The following is a 26547-nucleotide window of genomic DNA, read 5'->3' on the forward strand; positions in this document are numbered from 1 at the left end:
ACTAAAGACAAACAGAAATGCTCAGAAAAAAATCATGTAATAAAAATTACATTAACATTTCCATGGCATTTGATACCCTAAAATTTAGCATGCAGTTATTCATTTCTTTGAAAATCCTGCTGATTTTCTTCAAAATCTACAGGTAATTCATTCAATGTAATGGACTTTTTCCTCTCTTCCTGGGGGAAAAATCCACCTTTTCTATCACCATCTGTCAAAAAATTCAGAATCACCAGCTATGACAAAAGTTGTTGCTGATTTCAGGAAGGGTAAGGGTTAGAGTGGTTGTCAGAACTCTCAGCATTAGCTCATTGTATAAATCAGAAGTCAGACATTTAGGCTTCTGGGAAATGTGGCCATTAGGTTTAGAATTAAACAAGCTACTCCTAGGGAATCAACTGCTATTAACTTTCATTAGCTAACATTTGCCCTCTCAGTGGAGAGAGAGAAAAGCAAGAAAGGGTGTGAGGAAATGACAGAGGTTCAGTATTATGCTTTGGTTACATAAGGCATTTATTTCTTGGCTTACCTTGGGCTACAAAGAATAGCAATAAAATATGTTATGTTTGCCTATTTCAATAAATAAAATTACATGGTAGATAGAAAATTATGATTTCCTGCTGATAAATACGGTTCTTTTTGGTAAATCTCCTTTTTGTCTTTGTTCTTTTTCTGCCTGCCTCATTCACATGTCAAGTCAGAAATTTCTTCTCTGTTATCTTCTATCAATTTTGCACTTCCCTTTTTCCCTTTCTACTGTTATATGTTGAAGATCATGGAAGAGCTACAGCTATGCCCCCATTGGTTTGACTGACCACATGCCCCAAAGGAAAGAAAGAATAAATTAGAGAACCCAGGTCATTCAGAACAGATCACTAAGGTGGACAGTGTGACATTTTCGCTAGCTTTTTATCAAATTCACTTTACAGACTCTTTCCTGTTCTGACGTCCTGTGTCTATTCAGGGTTCTGGGCATAAGGAGTCAGAGAGATGCCTGACATTCACTTGGGAAAGCACTAAGGGAAAGCACTAAGAAATACTGTACTGTTCTTTTCCCAGGTCATTTTGTGTAAGTGGTGGAAAGGGAAGGGGACTCTTAACAAGGCCCACCGGCCATCACAAGCTGTGTCTAGCCTTCCTTGAGTATCCTCCTCTCCACTTTGTGGAAGGGAAACTTGGTATGAAGATGCTAGAGGATGGCATAAGTCCTGGCTCTGGCCGAGTAATTCTCATGTAGAATGGGGGGTGGGGAGGTGTCCAGAAACTACAGGGAATGAGGGAGAGTGTACAGGGCATGTGTTGTCGGAAAATTTTATTCAATACTATTATAATACATATTTTTATTTGGAAAATGAAACATACCTATTGTCTTAATAATATGAACTATTAAGAGAAAGGCTTCAAAAATCTTCTGAGGTTATATAAATATATGGAAAATAGACTCTATGCTTCCAAATGGGAGAAAAGGCACAGCATCTCAATGTCAACAGACAAGTATGCGAAATTTTTGTATTTATCAGAAGGGAACAAAGATTTTATAAAGCTTGATAAATACCATCCTAGTATTTAGTTTTCAAAACGTACAAAGTAGTAACTACAAGGAAGGAAGGGGTCCCACAAATCAGGGGTCAAGGCTTCGGCACTTCTGATCCATTTCTTCCCTCAGTTCCCTGCAGGATGGCCCCCCTGAGAGGTTTGAAACAGTCCTTTGTCCTGTCCCATTTTTTTCATTCTCTCTGACTCTCAGATACAAGTGCAGTGGTTCCGGACTCAAAAACATTCTTCCCATTAGCTATCCCTGGCCCAGATAAAGGAAGGGTTTGATGCAAAGAATACCTTCACAAGCAGACACTTCTGTGCTGTCCTCTTCGCGGGTGGAGAGCAAGTGGTGGAATTTTGGTTTCTGTTCCGTTCCTGTCTGCTTCCCTTTCTCAGATGTTCTTGAGCGGAAACTCTGGGACCGGGACACAGAAATTTCAAATTGTTTGATCACCTCCTCGTCAGAGTCAGAAGATGTGCATGGCTCTTCATCGTCTCCAAAGCTGTTAACTGGGAGCAAACGAAAGCCATGAGTTTCAGGCAGGGCCCGCAAAAACACAGAGAGAGCATGGGAAAAACAGAAGAACATGGACAATTATTCTGGATCAAGCAGTCCCAAACTGGAGAGAAAAAATTTAAAGCATGTTTGAAACACAAATTTGAGTCCAGATGAAGAAAACAGGCAGAGAAGGCTCCTGAGAATAACTACAGATAGATGACTAAACCCAGGAGAAACCACTGGGACAACCTTAGTCAACACGACAAGCCCTCTTGTTGACCCGGGCAGCCCTGCTGATTTGTTATGTTGCTGAAACATGCTCATAACCGGGAAGAGGACAGTTATCCATGCATATGCCTTATGCACAGCTCTAGTCAACGATGACGGAAAACATGCCCTTTGCCTCATGGGAATTATTAACACTCACAGAGCCAAGCCCCACTTCAGAAAAGACATGTTTGCAACTGAGATTCTCCAAAAACTTCCTGGTGTTGGAGAGACATCCATAGTGTGTGTGCGTGTGTGTGTTACCCAGTTTATCCTAGAAACGTTCTGATGTTAATACCAACACCCAACCCGAGCACCATCTGAATTCAGACCGCCTTCTCAACATCTCCCCACACCTCACTCAGCACACTGGTCCTCTCAGTTTCTCCAGCACGCCCAGATTGGGCCTGCTTCAAGTCCTTTGCTTTTATCATTCCTTTGACTTAAAACCTTCCCTCCACAGGTGTTTACCTGGCTGGCTCCTCACCATTCAGGTGCCAGCTCCACTGTCACTTCACCCTAAACACTTCCCTGATCATCCTACCGTAAGCAGTTCTCTTCATAGCAATCATCATCTTTATTCCTCTCTTTTCTCCCATAAGTTTCATGAAAATAAAAACATCACCTGTTTCGTTAACTGAAGTGTGCCAATTATGTAAAGCAATATCTGTTGCTCAGTAAGTACTTAAAAGCACTTGTTCAATGTTGAGTAAAATGGTGAATACCCAATATTTTCTCCCAGCCTGAGGGCCCCCCACACATACTCACACGTGGTTCCCTGTGCCTAGAATACTCTTCAGTCCCCATCTAGACTACTCAGGAATTTAGCTCTTCCAGAAAGCCCTTCCTTGACTCTTTCAATCAGATTCAGGACTCCTTCCACGTGCTGTAAACAGCTCTCTGTCCTGCCCTGTCAGTGCGTGACAGAATTACCTATTTAAATGCCAACCATTGCACCTAACCTGTACACACCATGAAGGAGGACAACAGACCACCCACCTTTGCTTCCCTCCATGCCCTATCTCTGTGCCAGGCACCTGACAAACTACTCTGTAAATATTTGCTGAATGTGAACTGGAAACAATAACTAACGGGGAATGATTTTTTTTAAAGTCTTCCTCCTTCCATCAAAAGTCACAACGATTCTGGGGAAGAATATGGTTAATTCACAGATGGGTCCTGAAGATCACTTCTAAATCAAAAGGTAAGAAGAAATTTTAAGTGAGAGAAAAATACTTGCAACACCAGCCTGGTCAAAAACATTTATTCTCTGGCTTATTTAAGAGTTGATATTTTTCAGGCTCTTTGGAAGAGAGCCTCTTTGTTAGTAATGATAACAAACATTTTTTGAATACTTTTTTATGTTCCAGGAACTATCCTAAATGCCTTACACATATTACCTCATTTAATCCACACAAAAAGCCTGATTATTCCAAGTAAGAAAACTGAGGCAGAGAAAAGTCGACAGCTGGCTGAAGATCACACTGTCAATAAGGGGTAGAATCAAGGCTTGAATCAAGGCAGCCTGTCTCTAGAGGCCACTTTTCTAATTAGGCTGGAGAGCCAGAGAGAGGTGGTGGAAATCACTCTTATTCTATACACTTACACTGACTAGCTGAGTCCCTGAGGTCAAGTTCCTTAACCTCTCTGGCCCTGTTTCATCATTTGTGAATCATTTCTAACACCTGAGTCATTTCCCAGGTCTTTCCTAGACCTAAATTCTCTGACTCTAAACTCTCTGCCCAAAGGCATTAAAATGCAATCTGCTTCTCTCTTTTATGGAACAGTTAATCCAAGAACACAAGAGCACATCGATGTCAGCTCACTAAGTTCTACTGGCTGTGACCAGCTCCATGGGAGGACCTGAAAAGTTAAGTGTCAGGAGAGACTAGATTTCCCATTAATAACACTCCAATACTGTCCCAACAGAAAACCATCCCTATGGGCAGTCTGCTCATGTCTCAGCATGCCAGGCATAGCACGCTGGAGTTGCAGTGATCCGGAAGAGATCCAGAGCTCTATTGAAACAAAATTAAACTTATTCCACCTTCAGAGTATAGGAGCAGCTAAGCACCTGGGGGGCTGTCAGGGGGATATATGCACAGGAAGAGTGGTTGCATTAGACATCTGTCCGGAGCTCTTTCCAACTCGGAGGTTTCATTCCATTTGTATTACTAGGCCTTTTTTTTTTTTTTAATTTAAGTAGTCATAAGTCATCAATTTCAAATTAACTGAGTTAGCTCAGGGATATTTCCCCATGTATAAAATCAGTAATTAGAATTAATTAAGTTACCCATATATGGCCCTTGATTTTTTTTCACTGAGTCACTGATCACGCACAGAGCTGATTCTCCTCACTTGATATAATAATCGTAATAGTAATAACATTTCCCATTCACTAAACATATATTATATGCCAGGCACTTTTCTTGGGACTTTGCATGTATTATCCCATTTAATCATCACAGCAACACAGAAGCAGAGATGGTTATTCCCATTGTAAAGACGGAAACAGGCACAGAGGCATTAAATAATTTGCCCTAGGCAACAAAGTTAGCGAAATAAAAAAGCTGGAACTTAAACATGTAAGCTAGATGCTTAGCCGCTGTTCACATCATCAGGCATCATTGCATCAGGATGCTAGAGCCGTATCTAGCTTATTTTTCAGAGTGAGGTGACAGGAGACTCTGCTGCCCCTACCCTGACATCTGCCAGGAGCTTGCTGCCTTTATGGGAAGAGCAGTGGGACAAATAGTAAGTCCACGTGGCAGTGATGGCATCCAGGCAGGCCATAGTGTAACTGGCTATTGCTCCTGATGGGATTATAAATACAACCACCATGCTATTCTAAGCATCACCCTCCTCCCCCAGGGTCTCAGGGAATTCTCCACCAAAAAACAAAAGCTCTCATCCCTGGAAACCACTAAGCAGCAACAGAGGTCAAAAGCGGCACTACACAACAATATAAGCATTCTACCTACAGAATTTATCATGTGCCAAGCCTTGTTCTGCAACTTGAGGTATATTAACATTTTTACTCCTCATAATAGCCCAAGGAAATAGGTTATCCCCATTGTAGTAAGGGGGAACCTGAAACACAGTGAGATTAGCAACTTGCCACAGTCATAACAGTTAATAAATAGGGGAACCAATATTCAAACCCAGGCTGTGTCGCTCCAAAGCCAATGCCATTAACGACCACGTTAGGCTCCCTCTGCCTTCTGCTGTCTCAAAGAAAAACACTTCTTAAATCCTGGTCAAAATCTACACAATTCTGTTTTATCACTAAGAAGACAAAAATCACACAGGTTGCTGGAAAGAATTTTCATCATAAGCATCTATTTATTCCCTCATTTTCACAAAGGGAAAACAAAGCCCAAAGAGACAAAGTGTTTTGCCCACGGTTATACAATGCCAGGACCAAACAAAAATTTCCAGGGTTCCAAGTCAATGGTTTTGCCACATTATTTTTCAAATGCTCTCACCAATGGATTATTTTTTCTAATTCAAATCTTGACTCATCTTTTTGAAAGATCCCCAGCCACTCACCTTGTAATGAGTCTATGTCAACAAAGAAATAGCTGATCTGGATTTCATTAAACTGCAATTTTTGAAAATCACAAGTTCACATCTAAGTTGTGGCACTTATTTCAGAGATAAGATAGTACTTTCTGAAACACCATTATCAAATACCAAGTTCAAACTCCTTTCAAGCTAAATATCTGGGAAACAGCACAGAGGGAATTTGTATTAAAATCTTCATCCCTTCATCTAATTAGGCTTACTAAAATAACAGAAAAAAAATTGTACAATTACCATGGATATGGATACATCTTGAAGTTGAGATTGTTCATTTCACTCAATCACAGAATGCAGATATCTTAGATGCCACCTAAATATCTACCACCAAAGAGAGATGAGATTCTTCTGCAATCTTTGTGATGCAGGGTCACCCGGCTTCATCCCTTTGTTTACACACTATTGAGGTGCTACTGTGGGCTTTTTGCACTGACAGGAAGTTCATGACTTTGACAGAGAGAGCTATCTATCGGTGCATCAATATCTAGTCCCTACTTCAATGAAGTCAGATTGTACCTCCCTCTAATTTTTAATGATTTTTTTCTAGTTTAAATAAGGAGAGGCAGAGGAAATGCTATCTTCATCTTCCACATGTAAAAGACAAGAAGACGGGGCCCCCAAACCACAGAAAGTGTCTGTCAGGTGTAACACCAATCAAAGATAGAATGCTTAAGGAATCCGGAGTCAAGCCTGAGTTTGAATCTGGGATTTTCCAATTGCTAGCTTGAGACCTAACCAAGTTCCTTACTTTTTCTGAATATCAGTGTCCTTATTTTAATATTCCTTACTTTTTAAATGTGTTGAGAGGACTAAATGAGATAAACTACATAAAAGCACTTAGCACATGCCTGGCATATGCCATGTTAACTATTATTATTATTATGCCCCATCATGGCAGCACCCCGTGTAGAAACTCTTTTATGAAGGCTTACATTTACATGCAAAGGAAAGACTGTGCCTATTCCTGCAGGATCTCACTTCAAAACTCAGCCTCAGGGTTGTGGGGAAAGGGTAGAAGAAACAAGGGTTGTAACGGGAGAAGATTAAGTTGATAATGTCGGTTGTATTCCCTTCCTTACCTCACCATCCTTTTTCACAAGTCTAGAGCGCTGTATAAGAGTCAGCAATGCTATCTAGATGTGGGCAGTGCCCAACACCTGCTCATTTTGTTTGTTTCTTTTAAAGCAATAAAACCACCAAGTGGTGATGCAAGGAAATTATTTCTTAAGCCTATCTGCTGCTATTTTATACATGGAGAAAGAATTTCTAAATGATCAGTGTAGCGCCAAGCTTATTAATTCCTTCCCACCCACATAGGAGCAATTAGGTGGAGGAAAGTAGTGCTCACATCTTGTAGAAGGGAAGTGGAGACAGGTGGGGATGGGTTGTGCTCGGTGGTGCAGTACCAGGGTGCTACTTTTATCTACAATGCAGGAAATTCTTTATATGCCAGATTTCTCAAATATGCACAGCAAATGTCTGCCCATGTGGCTGGATAAGGATAGAAATAAGAATACGATATTGGTTACAGTAAAAAAGCAGAAGGGAGGTCAAAGGTAACAACTGCCCATTTCAGATCCTAAGAAAATGGCCACATTTCTAGAAGCATAATCCAACCATTCTTGAATTAAGACAGGATAGGAAAATATTTTTATAAATCATCCAGCACGTTATTTTTTTTCAGACTATGCTCTATAGAGGTCTAGGATTCCAAAAAAAAGCTGAAATGCTACTGTAGAAGTGCAGATGAGGGTTGTTGCACTGGGCAGGTTGGGCTATACACCCTCTACAATCAGGACTATTTTGCTTTAACATGGTTTATATTTTTATAAGATTCTGTTAAGAAATTTAAAAATAGGAGTCCTGACACTTTTTTAAAGCTTGAAAGCTTTGATATAACCCAATTGCCTCATTCTACAGAATAAAACCTAAGACTGAGACTTCTTAAGGGACTTATTTATATTCAAATAGCTAGTTAGTGGCAGAGGAAGAATTAGCATCTGGTTCTCCTGTGCACACCTATTTTGTCACCCTACACCTTGTATGAGATGTTTTGACAACTCCATTTCATATATGAACAAAGAGATGGCACTTGTAAGAGTTAAATATGAAAGAGTCAAATAGAAAATATTTTATTAAAATTAGTAACATACAGGTCACTATGAGAAGGAAAAGTAAGTTACAGTTCTGATAACAGCAGAGTAAGTGATTCAAACTAACCTACTAATAACAATTATAAATTCATACAAAAAGACTTTTACATCAACTATTTGAAGACACAGAAAATGAATAAGAGCAGGCAAAAAAACTGCAGGAAACCAAATTTTTGAAAGAAGGAAACTTCACTGGGTGAGACACAGGGTTATATTGCTTTCTTGCTAAAAGTACTCCAAAGTCAGTGAGACACAGGGCATCTACGACTCAAGCAAAAGTCAGAAGACTTATTGACTTGAGGTGTCAGAGGACAGAATTCAGGGCAGCCAGAGCAGCTGGAAATGGAGAGAGAAACCCCAGAAAGGAAGGAACCACAGAAAGGGAACCCCAAAACCCACATAGGAACTTAGCTCAAACACTTGACTAAACTCTGAACTATGAATGTATGGGGGAGAATCCAAAGAACCCAGAAAAAGTAGAAGATAGAGGGCTAAAAACTTGAGCATTTTGGCTGTAGCCTACCTCAGGGGAGACTGAGTTAGGAGTTTGAATCTGGCCAAGTTCGACAGGCATAATAGACACCACAGGTTTCCCATTAAAACTCTAGAAGGTTCAACCTTAGAAGTAAGACTAAAACTGAAACAAGCCCAATGAAACAAAATATAAAAGTATATTTCACAAGCTCAAAGGAAACAATTAGTAATTTATTTCTGGACTCAAAAAAAACAAAAATAAGATTCTTTACAGGAAGATGAAAGAATTCCTCTAAAACATTTCATCCATAATGGCCAGTGCATGATCAAAAATTACTAGACATGCAAGGAAAATGTGAATCATTGAGAAAATAAGCAGTCGATTGAAACTAGCCCCAAGATAACTCAGAAGTTAGATGTAGAAGACAAAATCTTTAAAGTATCAATTATAAATATGTTCAAAGAGTCAAAGAAAAGTGATCATAGTGAATACTAGTATGAGGTCTGACAGTCAAGTTTGAAAACTCATCCTAGAAAAAGTGCTACATATTTCATTGCTGGATATCACGATGGTCACCTTCAAAGTACTCCCCTTAGGAAGTTAAGCACCAATGCCAACATCTAGTCTACCCTTCAAAGCAATTTTGGAACTCTTTTTCTGGAATGGCCATCAGAGCTGTCATAGTATTACCCTTGAGGTCCTGAATGTCATCAAAATGTCTTCTTTTCAATATTTCCTTTATCTTTGGTTAAAGGAAGAAGTCATTGGGGGCCAGGTCAGGTGAGTAGTGAGGATATTCCAGTACAGTTATTTGTTTACTGGCTATAAATTCCCTCATAGACAGTGCTGTGTGAGCTGGTGCATTGTCGTGATGCAAGAGCCATGAACTGTTGATGAAAAGTTCAGGTCATCTAACTTTTTCATGCAGCCATTTCAGCACTTTCAAATAGTAAACTCAGTTAACTGTTTGTCCAGTTGGTATAAATTAATAAAGAATAATCCCTCTGATATCAGAAAAGGTTAGCAACATTGTTGCAACAAGTTCACAAACTTAATTGTCAGACCTTGTATATGCATATGCAAGGGTAATCTCAGCAGAGAAATGGAAACAATATAATAGAACTAAATAAGTAACTAGAATTGAAAATAAAATCTCAGAAATAACAAAATATGTACTTGATTGGCTTTATAGCAGATTGGCGATGGCAATGAACTTTGATAGATCTCAAAAAATAATAATAATCCAAAGAATGTAAATTTGGGGAAAAAATAAACAAAGCCTCAGTGAACAAAGATAGCATACCAAGTTGTCTAAAACATGTGTAACTGGAGTCCAAGAAAGAAAAAACAAAACAAAAAAAAAGTGGAAGAAACTATTTTTAAAGTAATGGCTGAGAATCTGCCAAATTTGGTAAAAAAAAAAAAAACAACATACAGATTCATAAAATTTAGCAACCTGGTTCAAAAGTTCAACCAGCTGAAAATCAAAGATGAAGCAAAATGTCTAAAAATAGGAAAGAAAAAAATGATACATTACACAAAAGAGAACAATAATACAAAGGAAAGCTGACTTCTCTCAGAAAAATATGGAAGCCACAACACAATGAAATGACATTTTTAAGTGTGAAAGAAAAAGTTGCCAACACTGAATTCTATATCCAGAGAAAATATCCTTCAAAAAGGAATGTAAAATAAACATATTTTCACATAAATGAATAGAAAATCATCAGACCTGCACTTCAAGAAATAGTAGAGGAGTGCCGGCCTGGTGGCTCAGGCAGTTAGAGCGTCGTGCATCTAACTCCGAAGGCTGCTGGTTTGATTCCCACATGCGCCAATGGGCTCTCAACCACAAGGTTGCCGGTTCAACTCCTCGAGTCCCACAAGGGATGGTGGACTCCGCCCCCTACAACTAAGATTGAACACGGCACCTTGAGATGAGCTGCCACTGAGCTCCCGGATGGCTCAGTTGGTTGGAGCACGTCCTCTCAACCACAAGGTTGCCGGTTCGACTCCTGCAAGGGATGGTGGGCTGTGCCCCCTGCAACTAGAAAACGGCAACTGGACCTGGAACTGAGCTGCGCTCTCCACAACTAAGACTGAAAGGACAATAACTTGAAGCTGAACGGCACCCTCCACAACTAAGATTGAAGGACAACAACTTGACTTGGAAAAAAGGCCTGGAAGTACACACTGTTCCCCAATAAAGTCCTGCTCCCTTTCCCCAATAAAATCTTTAAAAAAAAAAAAAAAAGAAGAAGAAGAAGAAATAGTAGAGGAACTTCATCATGTGAAAGAGAACCAGTAACAAACTAAATCTCAGATCTAAGGGAAGGAATAAAGAGTCATAATAACAATGTGGGTAAACAATAACAACATGTAGGTAAATATAAAAAGATTTTGATGTTTCCTTCATTTACTTTTTCTAAAAGATAACTGAAAAAAGTATGTACTATTGCACTGTGGGTTTGATAAAATGTGGAAAAGTAATATATGAGAGGTAAACACAAAGGAGAAGAGAGGTAATGATTTATACTGTTGCAAAATACAAATCATTGTAAAGTGGTATAATGTGGTATAATGCAAAGAGAAAATATTGAAATGTGGTACAATATTAACTCAAAGTAGACTGAGATAAACTAAGGTTGTGTATGTAATTCCTAAAGCAACCACTGAAAAAAAAGCAAATACAAACAGGTGTACTTAAAAATTTAATAAGGAAATTAAAATTGAATGCTAAAAACAATAGAAGCAACAGAAGATAAAAATCTGGTGCAATAAATAGAAAACAAACCTCAAAATGACATACCTAGACTCAACAATGTTCATACATTAAATGCAAATGAAATAAATATCTCGTTTGAAAGTAGAGATTGTCAAACTGAATAAAAAAGCCAGACTCAACTATATGATGACTATAAGAGACACACTTAAAATGTAAATACACAGACAGATTGAAAGTAAAAGCATTAAAAAAGATATATTATGCAAGCTGTAAGCATAAGGAAGCTGATGCATTATATTAATGTCAAAGTAGACTTCAAGAGTTTTACCAGAGATAAAGAAGTATATTTTATAATGATAAGATAATCAATCTATCAACACAGAGAACTCATAAGTGTGTATGCACCTATTAACATGGCTTCAAAATACATGATAGAAAAACTAATATAAGTTACAGGACAAATAAATTCAAAATAAAGTTAAAGATTTTAACACCCTCCTCCCTTCTCAGTAGTTGATAGAAGAGTTGATAGAAGAGCTAACAAAAAATTAAGTAAGTACAAATTTGTATTATGACCGAACAAATGGTTCACTGTGATGATATGGACTTGAAAAGATAGAGTATTCTGCAATTTGGGGGCACAGAGTTCATAAATGTTAAATAATACCAATATGTACACAACTGTTACGCAAAGTAGTGGCAGAGAGAACATTTCTCAATCCAGCATAATCCTATACAAACACCTGACAAAGACATCACAAGTACAGAAAATTATATACCAATATAACTATGATCAATTGAATGATCATAGTTACAAAAAATCTTTGGCAAAATATTAAGAAAGGGAATTCAGTAATGTATTAAATGGATCATACATTATGACCACATAAGGTTTAACCTAGACATGCAAAGTTAGTTTAAAATACTAAATCATAAAATAAATTGTGTAATTCGTCAAATTAACACAATAAAAGAGAAAAACAAAATAGTCATCTCAATAGTTACAGAAAAAGTTATTTACAATATTCAACATCAATTTATGATAAAAAAATATTCTCAACTTACTAGGGATATGCATTAATCTGAAAATGGGGAATCTACTAAAACTCTACATGTAACATCAATGAGGAGACCCCTTAGTGTATTTAGCAAAGTCATTATATAAAAATTAATTCTATTTTTTTATTTTGACAACAAATGAAAATGAAATTTTTAAAAATTCTGTTTACAATAGCATCAAAATACATTTTTACTAAGGAATAAATTTAACAAGAGTTATTCAAACTACCATACTAAAAGCAATAAATTACTGAGAGAAAATAAGACAATATTAATCTCCCCAAATTAGTAAATTATTGATTTAATGCAATCCAAATCAAAATCCAAGCAGAATTTTACAAAGATTCTAAAATGTCTTTGTAAAGAATTTTACAAAGACATTTTACAAAGACTCTAAAATGTATAAGGAAACAAAGGACTTAGAATATTCAAAATAATTTTTGAAAAGAACAAAGCAGGAGTACTAACCTACATGATTTTAAGATTCATTATGTAGCTGTACTAATCAAGACAATGTGTTATTGGCAAAAAAAAAAAAAATAGGCTAGTAAATCAACATAATAGAAATCAGTAGAATAGAATTAGAGTACAGAGTCCCACACAGTTATGGTCAAAATTTTTATAAAGGTACCAAGGCAATTCAATGGAGAAATTAAAGTCTTTCCAAAAAATGATGCTTGAGCAAATGAGTATTAATATAGAACATCAATCTTTATCTCACACTGTGTGTGTAAATTAATCACAGATCTAACTGTAAAACTCTAAACTATAAAACTCCTGAGGGAAAGACATAGGAGAAATCTTTGCAAACTTGAGATATACAAAAACATGAACCATAAAAGAAAAAGACTGATAAAATAGACTTCAACAAAATTTAAAACTTTTGCTCTTTGAAAGATATCATTAAGGAATGAAAAGGCAAGCCACAGACTAAGGGAAAATATTTACATACATGTCAGATAAAGGACTTGTATCCAGAATATAAAAAGACATTTTACAACTCAATACAAACACCACAATAAAAGTTTCCAAACCAACACTTTACAGACTAATATGTACAAATGGCCCATGAGCCCATGAAAAGATGTTTAACATCAGTGATCACCAGGCTAATACAAATTAAAACCAATAAAACTTTTATAAGTGATCACATCAAGGGCAAGGAAATAAAAGGCAGCTGGAGCTCTTGTATACTCCTGGTGGGAATGTAAAATGATAAAACTACTTTGGTAGTTTCTTAAAAATTCAAACATACATTTGACCCTATAACCCAGCCACTCCACTGCTAGATATTTTCCCAAGGGGGGAAAAAAAAAAAAAAGCACATGTCCACACAGACTGACACAAATGGTCACAGAAGCTCACATCTGTAATAGCCAAAATCTGGAAGCAACCCAAAAGTACAGCAACAGGTGAATGGATAAATAAATTGTGATATATGGAATATGAGTCAGCAATCAAGAGGAATGAACTATTTATACCTGCAACAACAGAGGGGTTGTTATTAGCTGAGTTGGGGTGGGGGGGGAAGTCAAAAAAAAAATTACACAGGATAAAAAAAAAAGCATACACATTATATGATTCCACTTACATAATATTCTAGAAAATTTTAAATCATATAGTGTGATAGAAAATAGGTCAGTGGTTGTCTGGGGTGGGGTGAGAAAGAGGGATGGATTATCAAGGGGTACGAGAAAATTTTTGGGGTGACGTAAATTTTTGTTTTCTTGATAGTGGTGATGAGTTCCTACATATAATAAGTAAAACTCACCAGGTTGTACACTTTATATACATGAAGTTTATTGTACTTCAATTGTAAAGTGATTGAAGTAAACCTATATTCCATGGCAGCCTTACCTCTCCTTTTTGCAAGGCCTGAGAACCTCCCCTATTGATTGAGATAGTCCCAGCCTTGAACCATTTCTTTGCAATGGAGAAGGCTCCAAGCCAATGCAGTCTAACACTTGTCCTCCTGCTCTAGCGCTAGGAAAGACATCTGAGGGCCAGAGTGCCCACCAAATGGAGCATCTCTCTAATCCACACTGTGTCTACCTGGGAAGTTCTTCTGGCTTTCTGACGTATATTCTGAGTTCCTAGATTAGCCTTGAAATGCATCCCAAATTTAGCTCTTGTCTGACATCTCTTTGTCTCCAGTTATTGGACCTTTTTCCCAACGGCCAACAGCTACTCACATCAAACCTAACCCTGAAGACAGACAATGCTGCCACGACCTGGACTCCCCTGCTGCCATACTCAGGCCGCCACATTTATCCCCAGGAGCAAAAGTGTTTGCCTAGATCAGTCCCAGATTTTTCTTGCATCTCTGGACAGGAATTTGTATTACTAGTTATTTACCACCTATGGGGTCAACCTTATATCCAGGGCTACTTTAGCCTCTTTGTAGCTTATTTCTCTTCCCCATCAGGACAAACTTGTCCAAAATATGAGAAGAGGCATCACGAAAACATTGAGTGTTAAGGCGATGAACTCTGAGTGTGGAGATATTCTGAACAGACCTGCACCTCTGCTCACTGGGTCCTCATTTCTCACTATTTGGAGTCTCTCAAGTTCAAATATTTTCTGAACACTTGGCTTTGACAATTACTCTAAGCTGTTTCATCATTGAAGCAGGGCTCATCTGGACAAGAGCAAGTGCTAAACTGTCAACCTCCCCGACATTTTTGAGCTCTGCTCTGTAATTTGAATGCCTCCTACAAGGGAATTTCTTGATAGGACCCAAGTGTTGTGTTGTTTTCCTACAATGATGGCATTTACATACAAATTAATGGCCAAGACTGTAATTTACTCTGCTGAGAACTGAGGCGACCTGATAATTAAATTTCTGCACATGCAGAGAAAACATAAAGTCAGCATGGTTGTTCTTGCTTTCTTTTTCTCAACCCCCAATAGTTCTCCATCATTCCAAAGAACCCTTGCAAGCACATGTGAATCAGGATTTTAATTTACAAATGTTCTGATTAGGAGAAAGACAAAAAAATAAAAACCCCATTGCCATGGATACTAAAATGCAGGGCCTGGGATGTGTAACCAAGGCTAAGAAAGATAATGAAGAGATCTTGTGATTTGCAGGTATTGTGAGTTCCTGAATGTCTAGCTGTTCAGTTCATTCCCTCATCTTCCCAACCCACGTTGCAAATCACCCTCAAGGCCATTTCCAAGTTTTGTTTTATCTTGCAATAGAGCCCAGCCAAACTCCAGACATGATTTCTACAAGGCATTTTCAAGTCTCCTCAGCACCAAATCTACAGTAAATATATCCAAAATATCATGACAACTGAAAAGAAACAGACTGAAATACTCACTTAGCTAAGCAACAGCTTTTCCAGAAGAAAAATAAAAGCCATATTCCCAAAAAGGTCGCATAGTTTGCACATCAGACATTCGGCAGTGGTATACATACATTAGAAGAGCACACTCCCCATTGAGGTCCCTGAACATCAAATAATGATTCTCTCCATTTGCAGAAAAATTAATGGAAAATTTTCTAAAGGTCCCATTTTTCCCATAAAGTTTCTATGCCTTGGGTGCCTGTTATCACACATACGCTGACCAGCACAAGCAGGTAATAAAACAAATGAATATTGGCAAAGAAATTGCTAATCATGCTTCTTTCCTCAGCTTGTTTTGTCATGAACGTGCATACTTACAGCTGTGACTGTTACATGGCTTACATAATCTAGTCATATTTTCCACTGGTAAAATGATCCCTGATTCATGGTGAAAATAAACACATTAAAATTTCATGGGATGCCCCACAAAGCACCTCAATTTTCAAGCATTGAACAACCTGACCAAGCCTGGCACCACTGAATTAGAAATGTTGCCCTGGGTACAATAATGTCCCTTGTTCCATCCATATTCTTAACTGTCATGCATAGTTCACCATCTATTATTTTTCTTACTTACATTTCCTAAATGGGTTTATGTAGCTGTGACTCTTCTAACATCTTTAAGGAATTTGCAATTTCAAGTCATTCTTCTCTAGTATGTCTTCTTAGTGTCTAATATACTATTAGGGAAAAAAAAACAAAAATGCTTCAATAACGAATGAAAAAATAAATTTAAAATTATTGCAGTGGTGTATTAATCAGAGTTCTCCAGAGAAATAGAACCAATAGGAGAAAAAAAAACTGAATTGGCTCGCATAATTGTGGAGGCTGAGAAGTCCCAAGACCTGCAGATGGCAAGCTGGAGACCTAGGAGAGCCAGTGTGTGGCTCCAGCCTGACTGAAGGCCTGAATCCCAGGAGAGCCATTGGTGTGAGTCCCAGTCCGAGGGCAGGATGAGACTGATATTCTAGCTCAAACAGTCAGGCAGGCAAAGTTCCCTGTTACTCAGCTTTTTTGTCCTGTTCGGGTCTTCAATTGATTGAGTCAGACCCACCCACATTAGGGAGGGCAATCTGCTTTACTTGGATCTGATTCAAATCTCATCCACAAAAAGCCTCCCAGACACACCTGGAATAACTCTCATAGCACCTTGGGACCCAGTCGACATGTAAAATTAACTATCACAAATACCATATAAAAGCTAAATGCAAAGCAGGAACTATACGAACAAGAAGTAGGTCATATGCAGATTTAATTCCAGCTCTGACACTGACCAATTGGGTAACATTGGGTGACCATTTTTTTTTAATTTAAGTTTATTGGGGTGACAATTGTTAGTAAAGTTACATAGATTTCAGGCGCACAATTCTGTAATACACCATCTATATCACATTGTTGTTCACCACCCAGAGTCAGTTCTCTTTCCATCACCATATATTGGATCCCCTTTACCCTCATCTACCAACCACCTCCCTCCTTACCCTCTGGTAATCACTAAATTATTGTCTGTATCTATGAGTTTTTGTTTCTTCATTTGTTTGTCTTGTTCTTTTGTTGTTTTCAGTTTTATATACCACATATCAGTGAAATCATATGGTTCTCTTTTTCTGACTTATTTTGCTCAGCATAATAATCTCAAGACCCATCCATGTTGTCCCAAATGGTACTATTTCATCTTTTCTTATGGTAGAATAATATTCCATTCTGTATACACACCATAGCTTCTTTATCCAATCATCTATCAAAGGGCGCTTTGGTTGTTTCCATGTCTTGGTAACCGTAAATAAAGCTGCAATAAATATCGGAGCACATATATCTTTACAGATAAATATTTTCAGATTTTTTTTTGGTAGATACCCAGGAGAGGGATTGCTGGGTCATACAGTAATTCTATTCTTAGTTTTTTGAGGAACCTCAACACTGCTTTCCATAGCGGCTGCACCAATCTGCATTCCCACCAACAGTGTATGAGGGTTCCTTTTTCTCCACAGCCTCTCCAACACTTGTTATTGTCTTGTTGATGATAGCTATTCTAACTGGTGTGAGGTGATATCTCATTGTGGTTTTTATTTGCATTTCTCTGGTGATTAACATTTTTTTCATATGTCTATTGGCTATTTGTATGTCTTTGGAGAAATGTCTATTCAGGTCCTTTGCCCATTTTTTAATTGGATTGTTTGTTTTGTTGTTATTGAATTCTATGAGTTCCTTATATATTTTGGATATTAGCCCCTTATTGGAGGTGTTGTTTACAAAAATCTTCTCCCATTCGGTTGGTTGCCTCATTTTGTCGATGGTATCTTTTGCTGCGCAGAAGATTTTTAGTTTGATATAGTCCCATTCATTTATTTTAGCTTTTACTTCCCTTGCCTTTGGGGTCAAATTCATAAAATCCTCTTTGAATGCAAGGTCCATGAGTTTGGTACCTGTTTCCTTCTATGCAGTTTATTGTTTCAGGTCTTATGTTTAGGTCTTTGATCCATTTTGAGTTAACTTTGGTACATTGTGACAGAGAGTAGTTTAGTTTCATTCTTTTGCATGTGGATTTCCAATTCTGCCAGCACCATTTATTGAAGAAGCTGTCTTTTCTCCATTGTATGTTTTTGGCTTCTTTGTCAAAAATTATCTGTCCATATTTATGTGAGTTTTATTTCTGGGTTCTCAATTCTATTCCATTGGTTTGTGTGTCTGTTTTTCTGCCAATACCATGCTGTTTTGATTATTGTTGCCCTGTAGTACAAGCTGAAGTCAGGGAGTGTGACACCTCCAGCATTGTTCCTTTTTCTTAGGATTGCTTTGGCTATTCAAGGTCTTTTGTGGTTCCATACAAATCTGATGATTTTTTGTTCTATTTCTTTAAAAAATGCCATTGGGATTTTGATGGGAATTGCATTAAATCTGTATATTGCTTTGGGTGATACGGCCATTTTAACTATGTTGATTCTTCCAATCCATGAGCACGGAATGTCTTTCCATTTCTTTGTGTCTTCTTCAATTTCTTTTTAAAATGTCTTATAGTTTTCAGTATATAAGTCTTTCACATCCTTGATTAAGTTTATTCCTATGTATTTTATTCTTTTTGTTGCAATTTCAAAAGGAATTTTTTATTTCTTTTTCTGAGATTTCATTGTTAATATATAGGAATGCAATGGACTTTTGTACATTGATGTCGCAGCCAGCAGCTTTACTATATTTGTTTATTGTTTCTAATAGCTTTTTGGTGGCGTCTTTAGTGTTTTCTATATATAGCATTATGTCATCTGCAAAGAGAGACAACTTAACTTCTTCATTCCCAAGTTGGATGCCTTTTATTTCTTTCTCTTGCTTGAGTGCTCTGGCTAGGACTTCCAATATTATGTTGAAAAGCAGAGGTGATAGAGGACAGCCCAGTCGTGTTCCTGAACATAGAGCAAAGGGCTTCAGTTTTTCACCATTAATTATGATATTAGCTGAGAGTTTGTAATATATGATCTTTGTTATGTTGAGGTCTTTTCCTTGTATAGCTATTTCATTAAATGTTTTAATCATAAATGGATGTTGTATCTTGTCAAATGATTTTTCTGCGTCTATTGATATAATCATATGATTTTTGTCCTTTATTTTGTTTATGTGATGTATCACATTGATTGATTTGTGTATGTTGAACCATCCTTGTGCCCCAGGGATGAACCCCACTTGGTTGTGATGTATAATCTTTTTAATGCATTGTTGCATGCAATTTGCTAGAATTTTGTTTAGGATTTTTGCATCTGTATTCATCAGAGATATTGCTCTGTAATTTTCTTTTTTTGTGTTATCCTTACCAGATTTTGGTATCAGGGTAATGTTGGCCTCATAAAATGAGTTACGGAGTACTGTCTCTTCTTCAATTTTTTGGAAGAGTTTGAGCAGGATTGGTATTAGATCCTCTTTGAAGGTTTGGTAGAATTCACCAGTGAAGCCATCTGGTCCTGGACTTTTCCTTTTGGTAAGGTTTTGGATGACTGATTCAATTTTGTTACTGGTGATCTGTCTATTTAGATTTTCCAGTTCTTCGTGATTCAGCCTTGGAAGGCTATATGTTTCTAAGAACATGTCCATCTCTTCTAGGCTATTGAATTTGGTGGCATATAATCCTTCATAGTATTCTTGGTTGATCCTTTGTCTTTCTGTGACATCTATGGTAACTTCCCCTCTTTCATTTCTGATTTTGTTAATTTGTGTCTTTTCTCTTTTTATCTTAGGGAGTCTAGCCAAGGGTTTGTCAATTTTATTAATCTTTTCAAATAACAAGCTCTTTGTTGTATTACTTTTTTCTATTGTCTTTTTGTTCTCTATTTCATTTAGTTCTGCTCTGGTTTTTATTATTCCCTTCCTTCTGCTGACTTTGGGTTTCATTTGTTCTTCTTTTTCTAGTTCTTTAAGGTGTAATGTGAGGTTATCTATCTGGGATTTTTCTTGTTTCTTGAGATAGGCCTGTAATGATATAAATTTCCCTCTTAAAACTGCTTTCGCTGCATCCCAAAAATTTTGGTAGGATGTGTTTTCATTCTCATTTGTTCCTATGTATCTTTTGATCTCTCCTATTTCTTCTTTGACCCAGTCATTCTTTAAAATTATATTGTTTAATCTCCACATATTTGTGGTTTTTCCTGCTTTCTTTTTGCAGTTGATATTCAATTTCAAAGCCTTGTGATGAGAAAATATGCTTGGTATGATTTCAATCTTCTTAAATTTGCTGAGGCTAGTTTTATCTCGTAATATACATTCTTTCCTTGAGAATGTTCCATGTACACTAGAAAAAAACATATAGTTTGATGTTGTAGGATGAAGTGCTCTATAAATGTCAGTTATGTCCATTTCATCTAATGTGTCATTTAGGGCTGCTATTTCTTTATTTATTTTCTGGTTAGATAATCATTCCATAGCTGCCAATGATGTATTTAGGTCCCCTACTATAATTGTGTTTTGGTCAATTTCTCCCTTTAGTTCTGTTAGTAGTTGCTTGGTATGTTTTGGTGCTCCCTGAGTGGGGGCATAAATATTGATGACTGTTATGTTTTCTTGTTGTGTAGTCCCCTTTATCATTATGAAATGTCCATCTTTGTCTCTTGTTACCTTTTTTATCCTGAAGTCTGTTTCATCTGATATCAGTATGACTACACCTGCTTCTCTGGATACCATTTGCTTGGAGAGTCAATTTCCACCCTTTCACTTTCAGTCTATGCTTGTCCTTGTAGCTGAGATGCGTCTCTTGGAGACAGCATATCATTGGGTTTAGTTTTCTTTTATCCAATATGCTACTCTGTGCCTTTTTATTGGTGAGTTCAGTCCATTTACCTTTAAGGGTGATTATTGATATATGAGAATTTTGTACTATTGTATATCTGGTTTTCTGGTAGGATGGTGTCTCCGTTGTTTCTTTGCCTTTTTGTTGCTGTCTATTATTTCAAGATGGTGGTATTCTATGATGTTTCCCCTATTTCTTCTTTTTTTATGTTGTATATTTCAGGTCTGGGGGTTTTTCTTTCTTTTCTTTTTTTTTTTTTTTTTTTTTTTTTTTGAGTGGTTACCACTAAGTTTATATAAAAGAATGTTTCATATTTAGAGTAGTGCATTTTGTTCAGAATGCTTACTTTCTCCATTCCCTTGTGCCGGTTCAGACCTTTACTCTCTCCCCTTTTATGTTTTTGCTGTCACAAATTATCCCTATTTATGCTGTATGTTGATTTCTGCACTGCAGTAGCAAATTGTCTTTTTTCTCTTTTCTTAAGTGCTTTTTTTCCCCTTCTTTACTCTGTATGTTAAATGTATAGTGTCCTGTTTGGTGTAGGGTTTGACATTTCCTGCTTCTGTCTGTTTTTTTTGGTTTTGTATTCTTTTCGTTTTTTGTTTCAGGTTGAATAGCCTCCTTCAGTATTTCTTGTTGTGCAGGTCATGTGTTAGAAAATTGCCTCAGCTTCTGTATGTCTGGAAAGGTCTTTATTCCTCCTTCATATCAAAGGATATCTTTGCTGGATATATTATTCTTGGCTTATAATTTCTCTCTTTCAATAGTTTGAATATTTGATTCTACTCCCTCCTGGCTTGTAGAGTTTCTGCTGAAAAATCTGATGATAATCTAATAGGTTTTCCTTTGTAGGTTACCATCTTCTTTTTCCTGGCTGCTTTAAGGATTCTTTTTTTGTCGTTAATTTTTGACAGCTTCAGTACAATATGCCTTGGAGAACAACTGTTGAGATTGAGGTAATTAGGTGTTCTATTTGCTTCTTGGATTCGAGGATCAGTTCTTTCTACGCGTTTGGGAAGTTCTCGTCGACTATTTGTTTGAATATACTCTCTGTTCCCTTCTTTCTTTCTTCTCCTTCTGGTATGCCTATTATTCTTATATTGCTCTTTCTAATGGAGTCAAAAAGTTCTTATAGAGTTCTCTCATTTCTTTTAACTGTCAAGTCTCTCTCTTCTTCCATCTGTGTCATTTCCAGATTTCCATCTTCAATGTCACTGATTCTTTCCTCCATCTGGTCAACTCTGTTACCTAAGCTGGCTATTTCATTCTTCATTTCTTTTATGAGTTCTTAATCTCCAGAAATTCTATTTGGATTTTTTTTAAATTTCAATCTCTTTCGTAAAATGTTCATTTTGTTCTTTGATTGTGTTTCTGAGTTAATTAAACTGTCTGTCTATGTTTTCTTGCATCTCACTGAGTTTTTCAAGAACTGCAATCTTGAATTCTGTGTCATTTAAGTCACATATTTCCATGTCTTTAAGTTCATTTTCTGGAGTCTTTTCATTTTCTTTCTGAGCTCTCTTGTAATCTTGGTTATTCATGGCAATTAATGAATTATTATTTCTCTCCCTAGGCATCTACTGTAGTGGGTTCTGCAACAGGTTGATAGGAAGAGGTCATTTTTGTTTTCCAGTAGGTATTGGTAGAATGTTTTATTTTCTCTCTGACTGCAGCCTTTTATTGTCTCTCATGCTGTATATTCTCTGACCTGTACTAGCTTCTCACACAATGGGGGGATTCCCTGGAATGCAGACTTCTCCTCTGTGAACAGGTCATCTGGGTCACAGGGCACCACCTCCACTGGGGGATGTGGAGAGCTTCTGAAGTTCCAAAGCTCTTCCTGCACCAGTTTCAGAGCCTGTGCATTTCAACGGCTCGGTTTACTTCTGTGGGATCTGCCCAGATAGGTGGGGACAGGGGTGGGATGGGTTGTGAGAGATGGCCCAGGGCAATGGCGGCAACCACCAGCACAGCCAGTCCTCATCCAGGGCTCTCTCCCCTTCGCCAGAACTAGTTGGGCTGCAAATCTGTGGCTGTGAGCCGCAGTTCTCAGAAATGAAAATATTCTGTTCTATTGACCTAACACTGCTACCTGTCCACTTCTAGTGCTAGGAGGGTAGCGGGCGGTCGGCTAGGCTCAGTGCCTAATCCTTACATCCCCTGCTTGGCAGTGAGGGCTTAAACCGCTGTTTTCACCCTTCTTCCCTCAGTCTATGCTCCAAGGTCTCTGTTGTGAGCATTGGGTTCAGCTGTGTTATATGCTGATCCCTCAGGTGGGACTGTGGGCCTTAAGCAGAGGCCTAGCAGTCCAAATTCTTTTCTCTCCCACAGCTGTGGTAATTCCGGAATGCAGGGAGCTTGGAGCTCAGATCTGCTCCTGCGCCTGCCTGCGTCTCTGCACTTCCCCTTTCCCTCCTCCCCCATTCATGCAATTTGCCCACCTTTAGATGATTTCAGTTGCATGCCTCTTAGTCTTGCCTGTCTGCTGTGCAGTGAGTCCTTTGTGGAATTACAGTTATTCAATTTGTTGTAAATTCCAGGGGAGAGTTCAAGAGGCTCACCTCACACTGCTATTTTTATGACATAATCTTGGGTGATCATTAAACCTCAGTTTATTCATCTTTAAAAATTAGACCACTTTTGGTTCATTGATATGGAAGCCTGTGGTCATATAGAACCCCTCCTGCTACAAACTCATAAAAATGATGATGAAATTAGAAAGACACCTGGTATTAGTCCAAAGGGATAACCAACTCTTTTGCAGGTCCCATAAGCTGATATCTAGCATATTAATAGTAGTGGGTTCATACAAAGCTGGCTGGATTCAGGACCCTAGCACAAGTCTCTTACTCTTTAATAACTGCTGCCCTTTCTTTGAAAGAGGGACTAGCAAAATTTCATCTAACAGTTTATATCTAGAGAAGTGGTAAGAAAGTTTACTATCTGTTGGGGCTATAAATGGGGTGGGGGATCCTATGAGAAATAAAAACATCAAGCCTTAACCTCTCACAGAGATATAATATCAGCACAGTGCAGATACCTAAAGGCAAGGAATAATAAGAGAAATGGTTAACCACCTATGAAATCCAGGAGACCCAAGAAAAGCAGAGAGAGCAAAATTTCTCTATAGGAACACTTCCATAACCCAAGGTACATGAGATTACACCCCTCACTAAGCACAAATAGACCCCTTCTGAAGATGAGCTCACCCCACAAATATACAGAATACACAAGAGGGATTAAACTAGCATGAGTGGGATGGAAAATAATCTAAGGATATAAAGTACTTTCAAGCCTTAGGGAAGATTTACAAAAATTAGCCATGTATTAGGCCACAGAAGAAGCTTCAAAAATACAATTTGACCACATTCTAATTTCAAGACAGTAATAAAACAAAAGACGTTTTTAAAAATATAAAAATGCTTTTGGAAACCAGAAACCACATTTTTAAATAATTGATGGGTCAAAGAAGAAACCCTAATTGGAATGATAAAATATTTACAACAAAAAATAATGAACACATTACATATCATAAACTTGTGGGATATATTTAAAGTTGTTTTTAAAGGAATTCATGGATTGAGATATATATTAATATTAGAAATCAAGAAAAGGATTAAAATATTAGTATGATAAATGGTCAATTCAAGATGTTATCAATCAACAGCTTTAACCAAAGCAAAATACAAGGAAGAAATAAAAAATATATAAGCAGATATTATTTAAAATATCGATATAAAGAAAACACTAAGAACTAGAGAACATAAAACTGTCTTTTAAAGATAGACCATTGACAAGATTAATTGAGACAAACAATATATTTACAAATATAGTGGATATTTAAAAATCACACAAGAAGAAAACAAGTTTAAACTTTTTTTGAAAAATAGAAAATATATAGGCCCATAGTCACTAAAATAATAAAATGTACAAAAGTCCAAAAAGAAACATATGATTTTTATATGATTCTTTCCAACTTTGAAAGAACAGGTAACTGCTCTTTTATACAAGCTGATCTGGAAGGATAAACTTCCTGTATCATTTTATAAGGATAGCATAGAGTCAAGTAAGGTAATTTATACAATATATGAATCTCTTATGATCCTAGTTGCAAATATCCTAAACTAAATAGACAGCAGCAAATAAAATATACAATGTATTAAAAACAAATATATCAAGAATAAGGTATCGGGAAAGACTCTTAAATGTAATTTACCACATTAATAGAGTAAAGATGAAAAAAATATAATCACCTTCATAGATCTGCAAATTTATTAAATAAATTTCCACATCCATTCATGATAAAAACTCTTAGCAAACTAGGAATAGAAGGAAACTTTCTTAATCTGAAAAAGAAAATCTAACTACGTATCACACTTTAAACTCTTTAAGTATAGTTGGTATAGTCAATAATATTTTAAGTTTGCACAGTGACAGATGATTACTAGAATCAGTGGGGTGATCACATTGTAAGATATAAAAATGTCAAATCACTATATTGTACACTTGAAACTAATACAACTAATATAATATTGTATATTGAAAGTAAACTGTAGCATTCCATAGAGAAAATGAAAGACAAGAATACTTGCTCCATCATTTCCTTTCTATTTTGTACTACAGGTCTTGGAAGTACTATACAACAAGAACAATAAATAAAGAATGCAGACTGGAAAGCAGGAAATGAAATTCCAAAAGATCAAACTTTTAATGTTTTAAAAAATAAATCCTAGAAAAGCCAACGTCAACTTTTAAATTATTAAGACTTCATCAAGGGGATTTCTGCCCTTGGTGAAGATGGAATAACAAGTACCAAATTTACCCTCACAGATGAAACAACTAAAAACCTGGACATAAACAATTGTTCTCAAGATATTGAACATTATGCAACAAAAAAAACAGGAATACCTGAAAGATGAGAAATGAGCAAGTCAGTCCTGTGATTGCCCAAGTTAACTGCCTGGAGACAGTTTTGAGGTCACTATGCAGGGAAGGGGAACCCAGGCAAAGCTGGTGGTCTCCCCAATTTGAGAAGATGGAACTCGGAGGCCAAAGCTGTGAAAGTTCACCAAAGCAATATTAAAGAGAGCTACAAGGAGAGAGAATCCAGACATCTGCTGCATTTGAGCATTCAGCTGAATACTGATAAATGTGTGTACATGTGAGGAAACTATCCAAAGCCATGGAGAGACTCACTGGAAATGACTGGTGGTAACAGTACCTGGAGCTCACATAGAACCAGGAAAAGTGCCAGGTTCAACTACCTAGAATAGAACACCTCATAATTAATGGGGTATCAGCTAAACTACTCAGAAGGGTTTTGCCTCAGTAAGGAAGAGTAATTAGCACTAGATCAAACATTACTTTGGTCCTATCTAACAAAGCTTAAAACCAATACCTGAAAGGATCAAATTGTTTCCATGTTAACTTAATGACATCTCAGAACAAAGCTCAAGAATAATTATATATCCAACAAGCAAGAAGGTAAAATTCACAGTGTGCGACAGCCAATCAAAAATTTCTAGGCATGCAGAGAAGCAGAAAAATATCACCAATAATGAGGGGGGAAGTCAACAAATTGAAATGGAGTAAGAAATTACACAGAATATAGAATTTGTAGGCAAGGACACTG

General features: G+C 37.1%; 1 protein-coding gene across 3 annotated transcripts in view; it reads right to left on the minus strand.

Moving 5' to 3' along the window:
- SYT16 (synaptotagmin 16) overlaps window positions 1–26547 on the minus strand; it is a 221021-nt gene that overhangs the window by 31283 nt on the left and 163191 nt on the right. For all 3 annotated transcript variants that reach the window (XM_033106917.1, XM_033106915.1, XM_033106914.1), the window contains one exon: window positions 1837–2049. In XM_033106917.1, coding sequence (XP_032962808.1) covers window positions 1837–2049 — 213 coding nt within the window. The remainder of the gene's footprint in view (window positions 1–1836; window positions 2050–26547) is intronic.

The sequence above is a fragment of the Rhinolophus ferrumequinum genome, chromosome 6 (genome assembly GCF_004115265.2).
Source record: "Rhinolophus ferrumequinum isolate MPI-CBG mRhiFer1 chromosome 6, mRhiFer1_v1.p, whole genome shotgun sequence".
Classification (NCBI taxonomy): Eukaryota; Metazoa; Chordata; class Mammalia; order Chiroptera; family Rhinolophidae; genus Rhinolophus; species Rhinolophus ferrumequinum.